Source organism: Chrysoperla carnea, chromosome 1, assembly GCF_905475395.1.
Source record: "Chrysoperla carnea chromosome 1, inChrCarn1.1, whole genome shotgun sequence".
NCBI lineage: Eukaryota > Metazoa > Arthropoda > Insecta > Neuroptera > Chrysopidae > Chrysoperla > Chrysoperla carnea.
This window is the reverse complement of record NC_058337.1, coordinates 20,801,401-20,821,693: the sequence shown is the minus strand read 5'-3', so window position 1 is coordinate 20,821,693 and position 20,293 is coordinate 20,801,401. Positions and strand designations below refer to the sequence as shown.

The following is a 20,293-nucleotide window of genomic DNA, read 5'->3' as shown; positions in this document are numbered from 1 at the left end:
ACATTTTAAATATAGGAATCCTAAATACCATTTTAAATATAGGATGTTCGGGTATATAATGCCAAATTAGAGAAATGAACAAAATGAGCAAACTATTATGGTAATATAAAAACTAAATAGTGGTTGTAGAAAAGCCACTTTTCACCAATTACTAATTGCCATTTTTAAATCTAATTATGATAGGCCAATAAAGTTACGGATTGTACGTGTTGTTTTCGGTTACAGGCCAGAATTTGTTTTACTTTCTGGAGGAGGGTATTCATACAATGGACCTGCCGAGTCCACTCGCTCGGAACTTGGGGAATGGAGTTATTAACCAAATTCGGTTCGAATTTTGGTTTTGCTTCCTTGTAATCGATATAACTCGTAAACGGTACTCTTTAAAACATTGGTGTTATGGAACTTTTTGTTTCTAAAATGTTTTTCGGTAACTTAAAAAGAAAAACAATTTTCTGTCGCAAATTTTTGCAAAAAAAAAAAAAACCGAAAAAATTAATAAAAAACGCTATTTTTCAATTGATTTTATTTATTTGCAAATAACTGTTTATACTAAAATTGAAGCCTCGTCATCTAGCTGAAACCTCAACGAAAAAAATTAGCGTTTCATTTGAACAAGTAGTTTTTGCCCAATTCCATTTCGCACTACAAGTCTGAAAAAAAGTTGTTAATTTTGGACAGACCGCAAGGTCTGAGTTTTTATCCGATCGCAATATGCTTGCCGGGAAGCCAAAGGGTGAAATATCAACCTTAATTAGGAATTTTCAACCATCAATGAACTAACCATCTCTAACGCTACTCAAAATATTAAGAACCGGCCCTATTTGTCAGTTTGTAGTATGTTGAGTTTAAAGTTCTGATTTCGGTTAAGTATCTTAAGAAATGTGATCCATCGCCCTGTATGACTGTGCAAAATATCAAATCGATATTCCTATAAATAACGAAAATATGAAGGTGTCTTCATCTTAAATGCGACACACTGTATAAAATAATAAGTTAAAATCAACACAACCAAACAATTTTTCGAAAGAATTCGGTAGAATTTTAATCCGAATTTTTCTTTATAAAAAATTTTATAGCTTCGTAATACAAGTATGTATATTCAAAAAGTTGCTAGATGTGCTAATAAAAAACAATGTTTTTTCACAAAGAATATTTATCGAGTTTCGTGAAGAGTCGTAAATAGAAAGTTTCATAAGTTGATCAGTTTGATGAGCACTTCTTTCTATAAAATTTTTTGTATATATACCTACAGGGTGTAGCAGAAAACATTTCGATTGGATAACTGACCAAATGGTATTTTATAGCAGTTTTGCTTTTTAATGGGTCGTTTGGTCGAAGCGCTCATCACTATCAACTTTTTTCATTTTCAGCCATGTGGATGTATGTATGTTTAGTCCTTTGAGAGCAAACGCGCGAACCGATTTTAATGATTATTTCGTTAATCGAGTTGTCTATTTAATAGCTATTCAATGATACCCACTTGACATAGATCAAAATGGTGTCTGGTGGTCGCCAAATTGAATTTTCGTTTTTATTGCCGTACCTCCAGTTGCACTCGCAAGGTTACGACAAATCGATTGACGTCAAAATCATCAAAATCGATCAACGCGTTTGTTCTCTAGTGTGCCACATAGGAATACACATTTTCACAATATGGCGTCTGTTGGTCGCCATATGGAATTTTCATTACTGCAATATCTTCAGTAGCACTCGCAAGGTTAAGCCAAATCGATTGACGTTAAAATCATCAAAATCAGACGACGGATTATTGTAATATAAATAAATTTGTTATTTTAAAATTATAATAGAATTGTATTAGCATACGAAAAAGTTTATCGAATTGTAGGTCCTTTATTGCCCTTGACAACTTTTGGCTAAAGAATTTTGCCGTACTTTCGTAGTTTTTTTTCTATCGTAGCGTTTTTTCTTTCGAGTAAATGCAATTGTGATATATTTTTAAGTCACAATTCCTACGAAAGCTGACGTTTTTCGAACAGATGAAATTAGATGAAAAATGTTAAGTTTTTTTATGAGGATCAACTTTCTAATTTAAAGTGTTCTTCTATCTTTTACCGATTAGACTCTTAATTGGTTATTAAAGCATACCGAAGAACTAGGTCAAATCTTATGTCAGAACATGATGTCCCCCATCAAACTCGACAACTTCTGCTTAACCATTATATATTAAAAAGACCCATCCTGTATATCATATATCAAATATCATATATACCTAATATATTATTGCGATAACTCTACCCCTGGTTGTGAGTCAAACTTGCAGAGCATTATTTCGGCTCAGTAGTACCAACAAGACTTTTGAATATACTAATACAATCATAATAATCAGAGGATTGACTTTCCCTAAGGTTACAGATTTCTTCTTTAAAGAAAGCTAATCGTCTTAAGTAAGTCATTTCGATCCATTTCGGTCCAGATATCACAATTGATTCAAAGTCTAAACGAGTATTTTCGATAAACAGTCACTACAACTTTAACCTAAATATCTTGAACTAGAAATAATATTTTCTGGAATGCCCTGTATATATAAATACATAGAAAATATATTTCGAGTATAATATAAAGTAGAGAGAATGAAACATGGCAGAAAACAATACCACGCAATCAGATCGTAAATATCTCGCGCGCGATAAAGTCCTTCATATTCAGTTGTACTTAAGAATAAAAAGAACAGTGTCGTATACTGTGTTAAAAAGGTGTCCAATGTTTCATATATTTTCATTATTATACGATATACTCTGACAGAGTGAGTTTCGGAGTCCTGAAACAAACTTACACATGGTTTATTAATGTTATGAGTTTATTTAAATTATTTATAGAATTTATTTTTTATTAATATAATACAAAAATTAATGTCATCGATTTCGGTAGACCTTAGCTTAAGCTTAGAATATTTGCTATGTTTTGTGTTAAAAACGATTGGAAATAGCTTTGGTCTTAATTGTCAGATATTGGTCTAAGCTTAATTTCCGTTCTTCAAGCCTGGATTGAAGAAAAATAAAATTTTTAAATTCGCACTTTAATGATATCATGCTTAGATTTGACCTGGGTCGATCCCTTTTACAAAGATATACCGTATAGTTTGATATATCCACAAATATATAGAAGTGGTAGGGGATATCAAAACAAACACCCAAAAATTAAGAAATCACATCCTTTAACGGAAACCTAAAGCACTGGTTCACTTTATTTCACATACAATCACAAAAACAGTTTAATGATATACAGTAGCACACTCGACTTACACGAATTAGAAGGTACTCTATTTCTAAATCTTTCTGTTTTATACACATTCTCACACAACGCTGTATAGAAAAAGTTCACGTCGAACACTCAATTGTAAATTCCACCAACTATCGTGTGAGTTCGAGGTATTATTATTAAAAATTCTTTAGAGAATTTATGATAAAAAAAAATTTATTTAATTAAAAAATTGTAATATTTAAGTGCAGTATATAGTATATACATGAACGAAGTTCGCTCGGCCTTTTAAAATAATTCAAGAGCTAATAATCCGCGAATTGGCATTTTGGAAAACGAAAACGCCCGACAAAAAAAATGTTTATAAAAGATCGTGTAACGTCATAATGTTAATTAACAATTGTATACAGTGTATACTATTCAATTAACATTATTACGTCACAACGATGTTTTATGAACATTTTTTTTTTGTCGGGCGTTTCCGTTTCTCTTTTGAAAACAGTTTTGTTATAAAACTTATAAATGATCTTTCTATTTTTGGGGAAAAAAAATTTGGTTCAAAATCCCAATTATCAGTGGAACGGTGGTATCACAGTGAACCTTATAGCCTAAATATTTCGTTGATATTTGTAAACATTTTATTCATTGTACATACATTTATAACAAATCAAGTCAATATTTTTGATTTATTTTTAAGGATCCGATCACATATTTATATTTGTTACTTTGTTACATATCCATATTTTTTTTAACTTGGCAAATAAATCTATATTGTTATAATACTGTACGGTATTCAAACAAATTCTTATAATGCAGTATGATATGGGCACATGTTGAAATAAATTTAATTTAATAATTTTGAATTACGCATAGCCTTACTGAGATTGGGTGAGGTAAGTTAGCACGTTTCATTAAATTATACATTTTCTTCATTTTCCTTCATTCTTTCTTTTATTAGAAAAATCTTTGAAGGAAGATTGACCCTGTTCTTGTACTTATTTATGAAACAGCTTTCTATAAGCTAAACGCTTTTGCTCTCAAAGCTTTTTTTTTATCATCGCAACAGCAAAAAACGTAAATGTGAATTAACAACAAACTTGGTTTATCAGTAATGGCCAAGTCTAGGGAAAGGCCTGGTAATCTATTAATTAGCTAGCTTCAATTTTGGTTGATTAATTGTTGACCAACACTTGATTAACCGAGGATTAGACTAGGGATCTATCAAACAAAACCGTTATTTTTGTTAGCTTTGGCCTAGTTTTGGACAAGAGCTGGCAAATAAAACCTTGATTTATTACCCTTAGTCAAGGCTTCGGGAAGAGCTAGCAAAGCAATCTCGACCCAACCAATATTCCATTTTCAAGCTTGGAATTTCTTACTTGGGTTTAGCCATAATGGTTACAGACAAAGATAATAACTTTATATTTTAAGCGAATTAAAATAGTTTGTATGTAAGGAGTTTTATTTGGTTCAACTTCAATTGAAAAATTTTATTACTTGGATATACCAAGTAATAAGTTTAATTTATATCTTGGCATAGGCATCACCCACGAGTATGACAGAGTACCTACATGCGTTAAGTATTGCGTGTAAGAAGGAGGTGTTATAGGTGTTATACGATTCTTGCAAGTGTTATAGCTTCGATTCCCTTTAAGCTGTACGACGGTCCTACTGCTGCTGTGTGTGCTGTGTACAACTCAATGCGTATCGAAGCTAAATTCAACTCATAGCAAGAGACCATGGCTATAACACCTCTTTATTGTACGCATTGCTTAATGTATACATACGTACTCTCTCATACTTGTGGGAGATGTACTATTCCAAGATGTAAATTAAACAACCAGTATATTTAAAAAAAGGATGAGAATGCTACAGAAACAATATAATTATTATTAACTAAATGTAAGCCATTACAGATAATGAAACTAGTAATTTTTACAATTCATTTCTCAAAAGGCACATACTTGGAAGTTAAACAACTCAAGTAAAGTGTTTATGGGATTTCAAAATTTGGAATCGAAAAACTCGAAAAAAGAAAAAAAAATACGATTTTAATATATAAATTATAAAATGAATCTCGTGGCTTATATTTATTAGGCAAGCTGTATCAACAAAGAATGAAAAAAATAAACGAGAAAAATCCAACTGTTAATATAACATACATATACTGTTACGACGTAAATGCGTCTATCGTGTGTAACTGCTTTTAGATCGATCGCTCCTACAGTATTAACCTACATTTATATATATATTACTGTATTCGTTAGTTACTAAACTGTCAAAGTTTCAACACTAGTGACTTTCACGCTATCAGTTTGTTTGGAACCAGACATGCTTTCATGTTCAGAAATGGTAGACAGTGAAAGGATATTCGGAGGGTAGCACTCATGTGTTGAAGGTGAGATCAACTTGGTCTTTTTACCGAACGTACGTTACCCAAGATGGAGCAAGCGAAATTAGTTTTTTTTAAAATGTGGAAACATCATCTCTAAACATCTGATTCAAGGTCTGATTATATTTTTTAATTTCGTTATGGTTGTGATCGCCTGGTTCGCGTGTTGTTAAAACACGAAGCATTTCTTGTTTTTTTAACCTAAAATAATTTAGCCACGTTTTGTAAAACAGAACATGCTGTATCCAGGGAAATCTCACATTTCTTTGAACAAAATGCGATAATCATGCTCGAGGTTCATATTAAAAAGTTATCGCGTTTAAATATATAAATATAGGAATTTAAAAGGCTACATGAATAAATTTAATGCATTAATATTTTGTTCTATGTTTTGTAGTTGCGTAGGGTAAACTTATTCATAATGTACGAGCGCTATCGTATTTAAATAAATTTTATTAGTTGTTCATATTTTAATGTGAAAAGTTCTTTGGCTTTTCGGTTATTTTTTTTAGTTAATATAAATATCGTAACATTTAAAAATTTCAATTGTTTAATTTTAGTGCTAAGTTTAGTAGTTCGTTAAAAAATTTCTTTGACTAGTTTTTAGTTCATATAAATATTGTAGCAGTAAAAATTCCAATTCTTATTTTTAGTGCTGATTTAATAGCTCTTTGATAGTTTGTTTTAGCCTAATGTTTTTGTTGATATAAATATCGTAACATTTAAAATTTTCAATTGTTTAATTTTAGTGCTAAGTTTAGTAGTTCGTTAAAAAATTTCTTTGACTAGTTTTTAGTTCATATAAATATTGTAGCAGTAAAAATTCCAATTCTTATTTTTAGTGCTAATTTAATAGCTCGTTGATAGTTTGTTTTAGCCTAATGTTTTTGTTAATATAAATATCGTAACGTTGAAAAGGTTACAATTGTTAACCGTTAGCTCCGATTGTAAAAGTTAGTGGTTAAATTTTAGATTAATTAACTGTCAAGATAAATATCGTGACAGTTAGGTCAAGTTTTGATAACAAAAAAAAAATGTTTCATTTAAAAAGCAAAAATATAATATTTGGATCTATGTATCGATACTGTTAAAAATTGCTATCAGTTGTTAAATTTGTTATTCTTCTACGTGGTAACTAACTTATATTGATTGTATAATAAATGTCAAATTTGTTACATTTAGTTATTTCTTTGGACTGACCTTCGTTTACGTTGCAGGTATTTTGAAATACTAAAACCATAGTAATGTCCAGGGATTCCTGAACGGGAATTAGGTTGGCGGGTAATTCCTCTGGAAAAGGGTTGTTATCAACCCCTACTAGGGCCCATTTAAAGACCTATGCCCGTACGCTAAAGCTGCGCTAACTCTGCGAACCGTTTAACATGGTAATACCCGGTCTTAGAGTTCAAACGCTCTTCGTAATTTCGAATCAATAAATATCAATCTGATAACCCAATTTTGGGCAAAATTTCTTTTTTGTTACATTTGGTAGCAGAGCCAAATGGGCATTACTCTATTAATGTTATTAATTTTAGCAACGTTGTCCTAGAGTAGGCATAATACTTATTTTTTTTTTCAAAGAATTTTTCTAAACATCCTTTCATTTATTTTCCGAGGTACATGGTTGATTATATTTTGCGGTCCAATAGTTAGATTTTTAATGAAATACGGTTAAGGAGTTCCAAGCCAAGATGCCTGAAACAGCGAACGACAGCATATCCAGCGATTCCCGAAGATCTGCAACAGCATCTACTCTTTTAGTACTAACACAGAAGATGGACACCCTAGTGGATTGCGTCAATCAACTTACAGCTAACGTTTTACAACAAACCAACAATGTCTCAAAGATGAGTATTAAAAATAATTCTGACTCTCTTATCTTAATACGAGAATTGTCGACGCGTATACCTATGTTGAACATACTTATTTCTAGTTCGGTTGTAGATTTTTGTATAGAGGTCGAGGATGTAGTTAATTTGAATATACTTAAGCAAGATGTACTTCTTAAATTTTTAATGTCAAAAATGTCGCCTGACTCTAGGCAGTTATGGTCCTCATTTATTGTTCAGGATTCGTCGTGGGGTGTCATTAGACAGAGACTCTTGTCATTATTATCCTCGTCTGAACTTCATCAGGTAGTCGACAAAAATATCCGTAGAAAACAAAATCCTAACGAAAAATTTTTTACATTTGCATCGGATATTCGTAGATACGCAAGAATACTCTGCCCTAAATTTAGTCCTGTAGAAGTCATTGAAATTATATTTTCACATCTTAATCATTCTACATTTGATCTATTAAAATTACATTCTCAACCAAATAGCTATGATGAATTGGATAAGCTCTGCGTCAAGGTTGAAGAAATTCAATCCCGCGTTAGAGATTTTTATCAAGGTTCTGAGCTTGCAACTTCATGTCCGTCTGTCAGTAATTCGTCAGGTCATACGCTGTCTGTAGCTAATAGTATGCCTAAGGTCGACACACCTTCACCGTCGACTACAGATTCGTCTGCTTTACCAGCCCATTCGGCTATATGCAACGCTAATGCGTGCACTACTTCGGATCAAAGTCCATGTTCCTCCATGACCAATAATGTTGTTTCTCATGGAAATGCCCCTCAGGCTACGTGTAGCTCTTTATGTTACACTTTAACGGGACATAATTGCCCAAATAGGGTTTCGAATATAATTTCGGCCCAAACGTCGAACGCAAATTCGGTCTGTGGATCCGGCAATAGTTATTCTTGTACTCGAGATAACTCTCAATGTTTAGTTTCAAACATCAAGAATTGTAATTGTGCTAATGCTACGAGTAACTCTCATCCTAATAATTATCGTTCTGTTACCTGTGCCTACTGTAAAGTTAGAGGTCATCATATTTCGGAATGTCGTAGAAGACGATATAACAATTCCCGTTACTCGTATTCCAATAATAATCATAGCTCCTCAAATGCAAACGTAAACGCTCAATCTTCGAATAACAAGCCCTCTATTGCCAGCTCCAATACACCGAATCCAAAAAACTAGTTACTGAACCTCGATATCCTCGCGAAAACAATACATCCATAGCAAAACTTCCGTTAGTATATGTAGATTTTTATAATGCTCCATTTTTAACCCTACTCGATTCAGGGAGTACCTTAAATTTAATCTCTTCAAGATGTTTTTATAAAATTTTCGATCCGCGTTATACTAAAGTTAATGTATCTAAAATCGAAGCATATTTACCTGGAGCTCTGTCTTTAAAACTGAACAAATATTCGCTCTTACATTTTAAATTAAATTCGTATTCCTGGACTGCTAAATTTTTCATTACTGAGTTTTTACCATACGATGTTATCATTGGGTCCAATACTATGTCTAAATGCGGTATGTTATTAGATTTCTCAATTTCACGCGTAAAGTTTTCATTTAATCTTGCTGCATCCATTCCTTTTGAAAAACAAGGATTTATTCAAAACTCTATTGCGCTTATTACGGAATTTCAGGCGGATTTAAACGATTATCAAACTAAACGTCTCAACAATATCATTAATAGTTATCCTATGGTTCTCACCAAAACACCGGGTCGCGCTAGGAATTATGAGTACAAAATCATTTTAAAAGATTTCGAACCAGTACGAAAGGGCCCTTATTATTTGCCTCCAGACAAGTTACCTTTACTTGAAGAACATATTAATGAGTTAGTTGATTCTGGGATACTATTCCCATGTCAAAGTCCATACGCCTCACCAGTATTCTTCGTAGCTAAAAGTTCGGGTGGTGTTAGGCTATGTGCCGATTATCGGTTCTTAAATGCAAAAATTCAGTTCGATCCCTTTAGTTCTTGTAAAATGAATACTATTTTTAACAGTTTAGGCTCCGCAAAATACTTCACTATACTGGATCTTAATCAGTCATTTTATCAGATTCCGTTGACCCAGGACTCGCAGCACATTACCGCAATCATTACTCAAATTGGACAATACGCGTTTTCCGTTTTACCCTTCGGTTTGGTAAATTCAGCACAAGGTTTAAATAGGTATCTAGTCAGAGAGTTCGCTCAATTTAGACGAGAGCAATTTTTCTTACAATATTACGATGACTTAATCATCTATAGTTCGTCCCTGGATCAGCATATATCTCAAATTGAAAGAGTTTTATCAAAATTTAAAGAATTAAACCTAACAGTGAATCCGGATAAAGTTAAATTTTGCATGACACGTTTAAAACTTCTAGGTCATATCGTTTCGAATCAAGGTCGAATTCCTGATCCGGATAAATGTTCAGCTATTATAAATTTAGCATTTCCTAGAAAACTTAAAGACCTACAAAAATTCATTGGTATGTGTGCCTTCTACTCAAAATTTATTCCAAATTTTAGCTCAATAGTCGCTCCTTTGAACGCTTTAAAAAAGAAAAACGCAAAATTTATTATAGAGTCAGCTCATTACGAATCTTTTGAAACGTTAAAAAAAGCGTTAATTTCACCACCGCTATTAAGGTTTCCTGATTTCAATAAAAAATTTATATTAACCACGGATGCTAGTTCCAAAGGTATAGCCGGCACCTTGAGTCAGGATTTTGATGATGGCAGGCATCCAATAGAATTTTTTTCAAGAAGACTCCAAGGCGCAGAAGTTCGATATTGCGCTCATGAACTTGAACTATTGGCAGTCGTAAAATCATTAGCACATTTTAAAGATTATCTGTTGGAGAGGGAATTCGTCCTTGAAACGGACGCTAGATCATTAATTTGGATATTCAAACAACCACAAGCCTTCAATAAACTTTCGCGCTGGATACTCCAGATGTCACGGTTTAACTTTACCCCGATTCATGTTCGTGGTCAAGACAATTTTGTAAGTGACGCTCTGTCACGTTTATTTGATGATTGTTATAAAAATGTAAAAGATGAAGATGCTTCAGAATCCGACCCAGTCGCTTTATTAAATACGTTAGTTCATTCGAACCCTCAAGGGTATTTGTCTGTTCGCGAAGCACAAAAGCTTTCGGAATATTGTAAGTCCGTTTATGCTGACATTAAGTCAGGCAAAAATGTCAAAAACTTCTTTATTCGTGACGGTTTACTTTGTCGCTTCGTCGGAAAAAATCGTAACAAAAGAATCGTATTACCAAATACTATGTTGGGTTTTATTCTGGAGTATTTTCATTCTACCATACACCACGGTACTTTAAAAACTTACAGGGACATTGCCAAGCGATTTTGGGCTCCCGAATTATTTAAAACTGTTAAGAACTTTGTGAGTGAGTGTAAAATATGTGCTTCTTCAAAACCATCGAACTTACCTGGTGCTCCAAATCTGGCCTTAATTCCCCCAGATGAAGTGTGGTCCCACCTCTATATAGACTATATTGGTCCCCTTATAACATCTACTGATTCTTCACGTTTTATTCTAGTTGTTGTGGACGCTTTTTCGAAGTATGTAATCGCAAGAGCTACTCGCAGATGTACAGCTGAAGTTACTACGAAAGTTTTAAGAGACATTTTTCTGCAATATGGATTTCCCAAATTGTTAACGTCAGATAACGGATCGGCTTTCAAGTCACAAAAGCTTGCAGATTTTTTAATGCAACATGGTATTAAATCTGTTTTTACATCAAATTATAACCCGAAGAGTAACATGTGTGAAAGGTACAATAAAAACCTTAAAACAAATTTAACCGCTATCATGAAGCAATGTAAACTTCAACATAAAATGTGGAGCGATATGCTTCCATATGTGATCTACAACTGTAACAGATCGTATCATCAAACTACAAAATGTACTCCAGCGGTTGTGTTTTTTGGAAGAGAACTATATACCTCTCTGGATCTGTCTCTTAACATCGATTTGGGCGAAGAAAAGCCAAATTTATCCGTAGTTTTCAACAATTTAAAAAAATACTTCGTTAAAGCATCAAAACCCACGTTAAACTATGCTTCAAAGTTTCACGTTAACCAATCAGTCATGGTCAAGAATCACTCTTTAGTTTCTACAACAGAACTTGACAAAAAGTTTATGGACAAATATAGTGGCCCTTATAAAATTTTAAAGTTTACTACGCCAGTGTCTGTGGATCTTCAAGAGATCGGCTCCAGTTCCATCAGAAAGGCACATATCAAAGACATTAAACCGTATGGAAGTGTTACATAATTTAATCTTGTTTAAGCTCCTTCAGAGATCATTTTAATTTAACTTGCCGTGGATGTATTTTACTTTCTTGAAAACAAGTTAATTTATGTTGGGTATTTTCTTACGAGTTCGCGAGGCAGGTGATGACAACCAATCTCTTTATTCTTGTGTACGTATGTACATATATATATATATAAAAAAAAAAAAAAAAAAAAAAAAAAAAAAAAAAATTTTTTTATAAAAAAAAAAAAATTTTTTTTCCCTTAACCCGCTTGGGATGTTACGACGTAAATGCGTCTATCGTGTGTAACTGCTTTTAGATCGATCGCTCCTACAGTATTAACCTACATTTATATATATATTACTGTATTCGTTAGTTACTAAACTGTCAAAGTTTCAACACTAGTGACTTTCACGCTATCAGTTTGTTTGGAACCAGACATGCTTTCATGTTCAGAAATGGTAGACAGTGAAAGGATATTCGGAGGGTAGCACTCATGTGTTGAAGGTGAGATCAACTTGGTCTTTTTACCGAACGTACGTTACCCAAGATGGAGCAAGCGAAATTAGTTTTTTTTAAAATGTGGAAACATCATCTCTAAACATCTGATTCAAGGTCTGATTATATTTTTTAATTTCGTTATGGTTGTGATCGCCTGGTTCGCGTGTTGTTAAAACACGAAGCATTTCTTGTTTTTTTAACCTAAAATAATTTAGCCACGTTTTGTAAAACAGAACATGCTGTATCCAGGGAAATCTCACATTTCTTTGAACAAAATGCGATAATCATGCTCGAGGTTCATATTAAAAAGTTATCGCGTTTAAATATATAAATATAGGAATTTAAAAGGCTACATGAATAAATTTAATGCATTAATATTTTGTTCTATGTTTTGTAGTTGCGTAGGGTAAACTTATTCATAATGTACGAGCGCTATCGTATTTAAATAAATTTTATTAGTTGTTCATATTTTAATGTGAAAAGTTCTTTGGCTTTTCGGTTATTTTTTTTAGTTAATATAAATATCGTAACATTTAAAAATTTCAATTGTTTAATTTTAGTGCTAAGTTTAGTAGTTCGTTAAAAAATTTCTTTGACTAGTTTTTAGTTCATATAAATATTGTAGCAGTAAAAATTCCAATTCTTATTTTTAGTGCTGATTTAATAGCTCTTTGATAGTTTGTTTTAGCCTAATGTTTTTGTTGATATAAATATCGTAACATTTAAAATTTTCAATTGTTTAATTTTAGTGCTAAGTTTAGTAGTTCGTTAAAAAATTTCTTTGACTAGTTTTTAGTTCATATAAATATTGTAGCAGTAAAAATTCCAATTCTTATTTTTAGTGCTAATTTAATAGCTCGTTGATAGTTTGTTTTAGCCTAATGTTTTTGTTAATATAAATATCGTAACGTTGAAAAGGTTACAATTGTTAACCGTTAGCTCCGATTGTAAAAGTTAGTGGTTAAATTTTAGATTAATTAACTGTCAAGATAAATATCGTGACAGTTAGGTCAAGTTTTGATAACAAAAAAAAAATGTTTCATTTAAAAAGCAAAAATATAATATTTGGATCTATGTATCGATACTGTTAAAAATTGCTATCAGTTGTTAAATTTGTTATTCTTCTACGTGGTAACTAACTTATATTGATTGTATAATAAATGTCAAATTTGTTACATTTAGTTATTTCTTTGGACTGACCTTCGTTTACGTTGCAGGTATTTTGAAATACTAAAACCATAGTAATGTCCAGGGATTCCTGAACGGGAATTAGGTTGGCGGGTAATTCCTCTGGAAAAGGGTTGTTATCAACCCCTACTAGGGCCCATTTAAAGACCTATGCCCGTACGCTAAAGCTGCGCTAACTCTGCGAACCGTTTAACATGGTAATACCCGGTCTTAGAGTTCAAACGCTCTTCGTAATTTCGAATCAATAAATATCAATCTGATAACCCAATTTTGGGCAAAATTTCTTTTTTGTTACAATACGAAGTAAGAATCGTAGAATAAAAGAGAATTATCATTAACTTACCGTGGTGCAAGTACAGTTGTACGATGTCGTTGGCGATGTGGTGGGTGAGGTGTCACATGATAATGTACTTGGGACGTTTGTATAACATCACCCTGTGTTGTATGTGGCCGCATTGATGGTGGGATATGATCAGTGTTGTTACTATTACCACTAACAGGAATTGGAGCTGATACAAAATGTGTAATATAAGTAAGAATATAATATAGACCAATCAATATAGAATTTAACAAAAGAATTCTCTACGAGAAATATATAAATAATATTGTTTCAATTTGATTTATGATGTTCAATACTCTTGTGTTAACAATAGTCCCTTTTACTCAAAAAGCCATAAAGTAAGTCTATGAAGGATTTATTCTGGAATTGGATGCAATTTGACGTAATTTGTAAGATGGTGGTAGATCAGAAAAGCAGAAATTTTTTGATATCGCGTAGGTAACATATAAAAAATTGATTTTCCATTTGAAGCCTCAACATTGTTCGCGGGATGAATATAATGGTAGAACTTAGTATTTGATGATAGTATCTTATATAAATAAAGAGCGACGTTAAAAGCTGAAAAAGCTTCAAAGTGAAAATTTCAAGAAATTTCAAGAAGTTTTTAAAACAGAGCAGCGTTTTGGTTCTCGGGTCTACGGGCGAGGATCAGAGTACTGCTGGACAACCCCATTCATAAAACCAAGACCTATGAAATGCGTCAAAGTATCGAGTTGTAGTTTCACAACGAAGTATTGCTTTGTAGAAAATCTTTCTTATGAAAAAGTATTCCTGCTAACACGGTCGACTTTTTTAAGGCCTTAAAGCTAATTGGCTTTGAAGCTACCGGGTCCGTACTTTGGAAGAAGAATTCGTAATCAGATTTTGGAGCTCGTAGTTAGTTAAAAAATTATCTCCATCCCCGTGGGTTGTACTTCTCCCCTAACGAGGCCGCCTTTCTGGCAGAAAGATTTTCCTCTTTCCTACTTACTAAAATTAACCCCAAGCTTAATCCGACTTTGACTGCCTTTTTTCTACCTTTAGATTAGGTAATTTTGGTGTATATGGCTTTTTGTCTATTTCTATAATAATGAAAACGCACTAAAACTAGGCATATTTTAATTTTTTGTTTGATAAGGCATACTTTAACGTTTAAAAAATTATTAATCGGGATTTTTTTAATTCTTGTCTAGAAGGTAAGCTAATAAAACCATAAAATTTAAAATCGTGTGGCTGCAGGAGATGCGCATGTCTACGATGAGTGCCTTAGCCCAATCTTCATAATTGCTGAATGTAGAAATCTGCGATTGATTTCTAATTGTACAGATTTTAATTTCCAATAACTTTAGGTATCTAGTATTTTTGAAGAAAACAGCAGTTAACCTATATATGAATTATTTTATCGAGGCCAACATTTAAAAAACAAAGTACATTTATAAAGCTCACAGCTTAATTTAAGAAGTTCGATCTTTTAATTCTGACTTAAAATAACGTATATTTAGCAAAAATATAAATTTGAATCAATGAAATTGTATTATTAGGCTCGAAAACACACTTTAAAGTTCAAAAAGTTGGCCTCGATAAAACAACTGAAGAAAAGAAATATAATCAAAGTGGACCTATTTTTCGACAGCCATAATGCATTTTACATCATACGCTTAATCTACAAATTTTAAGGTTCGTTTTTCACATGTTTAACCAAAGTTTATTACTGCAAACATGAATTTTGAAGCTTTTTGCCAATACTTTACCAACTTTCTGTTTCAGGAGGTCGCTCTTTCACAAATTAATTACACCCTTCCCATAATAAAGGTACGAAGAACTATAGCCGACATCGTGTAAATAATTTTTTATGCCGAATGAAGTCTGTTAAAACTGATCCTAATTTTCATTCCGTGTAAATATAGTAAATAAAATGAATTTGACTGGACTATTACCATGTGTAGAAGCATATTCGCGAGATGGTTTAAAACGATGTCGGATATTATTTCCACCGTTATGCTGTAGTCTTGTTAGGATATAACCATCAACAGCATCATTACTATTACAAATACCATTGTTAATGCCACCATTTATTGGAGACGATCCACGTATTGTCGATTTAACAGTTGCTGTATTTGATAACATTGGTGGAGCTTGTATTACATTTCTTCTTGGATTTACATCAGCAGTAGCACCATTAGTTACTGTAGTCACTGATCTTTGTATATCACGCATTTCCTGCAGTTGTGGACTACTATGAGGATACTGATAATGTGGTGGACTACGATGTTGCTGGTGCTGCTCATGGTATTTTGTTGTTGGTACTAAATCACATGGACTATCATCATATACAATACCATCGCTATATTCGTCAAGTAAATCCTGTTCGTAGTATTCAATTACAGGTTCAGCCGTGTCTACAGCCACACAGTGTTGTATGTAACGTTTTGCGGTGGTTGATTGTTTTTGTTGCTGTTGATTTTGTATTGGTGCAAGCAATTCTGTTGCACAGTAACTAGAATTTATTAAATAAAATGGAATTTGTATCAATTTTAAATAAATATTGTTTTGATGAATAAAATAATATTTTAATTTCAAGAATTCTATTCATTTGCTTTTTCCACTTGTTACATTTAATGTACTTGTTAATTTCATTTTTATCAAATAATAATAAGAGATTTCCACAAATTAAAGCTCCCTATCATAAATTATTAACATATTTATTTATTTTTGCTATTTGAGCACTTTTTACACTCGAGTATAAAAAGTGTAAGTGTAGTGTAAATTGTAGATTAGAAAAAAACACACGTACGCTAGTAGTAGTTATTTGTGAGATTGGCTTCGTTATTGTCACTGCAGAAGTTTGAAAGTGTGTTTTTTAATTGATTTTATTCGATTGATATTTAAAAATCAAATATCCACTTGTTTTCACTCTGTTTTACTTTTATGTTATCCATGTTCCTACTACACTTTTCTTATACTGCCTACGGCCAGATGTAGATAGACTTGCAACGTGAACTACTAAAACGGTACTAAATGCCACAGGGTGTCATCTCCGGTAAAAAGAACGCCTCAGTCAAGAGCGTAAATCGAGATATTCGAAATTGATTCCAAAAATTTGCTGACCTTGTTCTTATTTAAAAAACTGATAATGCTTGGAGATTGGGTACAAAAGTAACGGCGGGTCAAAAGTAACAAATGCTCTGTAGGTTTATCTAACAGTCAAAAAACCGCCTCACTGCCGTCAAATGATAGCCAGCATAAATGCGTAAATTTTAATGGTGGGGACACGGGACACCGCTAGAATAATTATACAAATTAAGGTTAATGGGCTAATAGTTCCCAAAGGTTTCAATAGTCACATTAGGAATCACAGTAATACCAAGAGGCAGAAAATATCTTTGATAAGTCGTAATATTACAAGTAATTATTCCCAGTTGAAATAAGTTTAACAAAAATTCAATTCAGGAGTTTGATTGATATCGATAGCGAACTTATTCTTATACTTTCAAAAGTATTTTGTTACGCTATAATCTTCCTAAAGGAGGCAGTTAGTAAAAGAGGGATATGATGTACAAACAAATTCGAATTTGCTAATTGATATTATCAAGCAATTTCGATCGTTATATTAACTTGGACTCTTATAAAAATTAGTACTGTGTACTTGTGGGTTTTTGCTAATTGCTGATTTTAAATATATCATCACATTATCAAAATTTAACTGAAACAAGTGAAAACAAACAATTGGCTGAGTAAATTGTTGAAATACCATGCATAGACAGTGTTGATGACTATCATATTACACATACATACATGTCACACATACATAACTGATATTCCCATAATTACATACTATACAATTTTCGCCTAGTTTGCGCCCTTACGCAAACCTTAAAAAATATTTCAAACAAAAGTTGATTATTTTTTTATAAGGAATATTTTTCACAATTGAACTTTTGGATTCTTTTCTGCGATATCTTATGAAGAACGTTGTGCATGAACGCCCGGTAAATGCAAGATCTTGAAGCGCGACACGAAGAAGCATTCGAGACATCGACACCAGAAAGGATTCGGCGATTAATTGGCAGTATCGTGCGAAGATCACAGTTTGGAACAACAGAGTAGCTTTACAGCAATTTCGAAGATTTATTGTGAAAAGAGTGAGGGCGTCTTTTTGTATTAATATGTTTTTAAAAAGTCCACTGGATCAAATTTAGGATCGGGTCTGGATTTTGATTCGTGTAAAACTGACAACTACTAGCTGACTAGCAGCATAATTAATAATTTATACAAACACATATTTTATAATATATTTATCAGATTGGCTTGCAAGTATTGTTTCACCAGTCTACAAAACTAATTAGTCTATGAGTTAGAGGCCTAATTAAAAAACAAGTTTTACTGTTTTATATAATACTAAACTTAATAAAATTTTACATTGAGGTTACTTGAATGATATATTAAAGTATTTTAAAATCTTACCGACATGAATAATTTCTTGAATTGTTGGTGACATATATTTGTTGTTCATCTTCAGCACGTGTTGGTACACAACGTAAAACTAAGTGTGGTTGTTGTTGACAATACTGAGGTTGTGAATTTTGATCTAAGATAGTAGTTGGTGTATGAGAAAACATAAGCATTGGTGATCGTTGTGTTTGCTGTTGTGACGTAATTGTCGCTGTAACTTTGTTTTTTTTACAATGACGACGATAAATCTCTGTGACGTCAGCTGGTTGCGGATGACATTTAGACGATGTGACAATTGCTGTTTGATGCGGTAAATAATGTCGTTGTGAATTAATCCCTTGCATCTGTAGGAAAATTAAACCCATAAAAGAATAATAATTCTAATTTATATCTTTTTTGACGATTATTAGATCAGATTAAGGTAGTATGGCCATGATACTCAAAATACACACATTACTGGATATTTATGTTTGTTAGTTTTTTGTTTTTTTTTTTGTTTGTTAATTGCAACAAATTGATGTAAATTTCTAAATTTTCCTAATTCTTTGTTTTATTAAGTAATAATTTTTTAGAGCATTTTTTAAAACGACTTTTGTATGTGGATGTCCAATTATAAACCACAGCAAAATTATAACACAAGAAAGTCATGAATGGCGACCGGCTAACAAAAGATAGAACGGCGACCGGCTAAAGTCAATAAAAAAAATTTACCCTGATCCAATTATTTCTGCAAAAGTACGCTTTTGACAACAACAAAACAGGCATACAACACTTATGGATATTAAAAAACCTGCAATATTACGCTTTTAGACTCGGAACGATTCATACCAAATATTGTAGTATTTATTTTTAAATAAGGCAAAATTTACAACAATTTGAGGCCTGAGAAATCTTCAAGAGACGAATGTACTTTTCAAAATAAAAATTGGACTATCTAAAAGTGAGGAAATTGAAGGTTTTTTTTTTTTTTTTTGGTATTTACGAGAAAACTAATGAACCTTTTTTAATTTTGGTAATATTCATTTTTTTGGTTTTTTAGTAGGTATCTGTAAATTTGGTATAAATCTTTCTCTATCGAAGGCTAGTATCTCACAGAAAATAATACCAATTTGGAGAAAAATAATTTAAACCGGCCTTCATTTTGTTATTTTAGAAAATCATTATTGATTTCATGTTTTTGATGTACTTTACTTAAACTTGGTAGGCGCTATTAATTCGGATTTAGATTCTGAAATCTACAATTTTTCATGTAGTACATTTGATACTCGAAATCGTTGTTGACACTATAAAGCTTAATATAACTTACAATTTTTTTACTAACACTTGGATTTTGAGTGGTGAGTATTTCGTGAGGTTCGATAGGAGTTAAATTTTGATGAATTTTAATATATTGAGTTGGTTCAACTGCTTTTGACGAAATAATTGAAGTTGGAGTTTCTACATCTGTATCAATATCTTCTGAATAATCACCAGCAGAAAAGTTATAATCATCATATATTGGCGTATCTTGCCCAATTTTATCATAGCAATACTTGCATTCATCGTATATGCCTTGATTATTACAATGCTTATTGTTTTGATTTGACATAATTACATCTGTGAATAGTAGAACATAACTTTAGAACTAACAGAAACACTTCACGGAAATATTAAATAAATACGAAATTATAATTAAATGCTATATATTTCGCTGAAGAGCAGAGGCATATCACGTTTTACCTGCCATAATTTTACCACATACAGTGTGTTCATTTCAAAAGATTTCCACCCTTAATAAATCTCTACCTGGTGTGATTATTGTTTTGAGTGAAAACACGTCGATTTAGATATCGGCGGGGAAGTTCAAAATTGGTACCTAGAAAATTCTAGGTTTCATCTCACTTCCTTGTGATACCTTATTTGAAAGGACATAAAATTCTTTCGTTAACCATGATAAAAAAATGAAATCGATCGATTGATTCAAGATAAACTACACAGAAAGAAGAAAGTATGAATTCCATCTTCTGGGCAATCTATCTGAAGAACTTATCGATCGATTTCATTTTTTATCATGGTTGGAGAGACAGTTGTATGCTCCTTCAAATGAGGTATCACAAGGTAGGGGGT

At 32.3% G+C, this 20,293-nt stretch overlaps 1 protein-coding gene across 1 annotated transcript in view; it reads right to left on the bottom strand.

The window, feature by feature from the left end:
• The window catches only part of LOC123293878, a 69,046-nt gene extending 49,133 nt beyond the window's left edge, over positions 1-19,913 (bottom strand). The window contains exons 1-5 of the mRNA XM_044874896.1: positions 19,907-19,913; positions 19,494-19,783; positions 18,200-18,531; positions 15,673-16,232; positions 13,760-13,925 (exon numbers count right to left, since the gene is read on the bottom strand). Coding sequence (XP_044730831.1) covers positions 13,760-13,925; positions 15,673-16,232; positions 18,200-18,531; positions 19,494-19,783; positions 19,907-19,913 — 1,355 coding nt within the window. The remainder of the gene's footprint in view (positions 1-13,759; positions 13,926-15,672; positions 16,233-18,199; positions 18,532-19,493; positions 19,784-19,906) is intronic.
• Between the last annotated feature and the right edge of the window lie 380 nt (positions 19,914-20,293).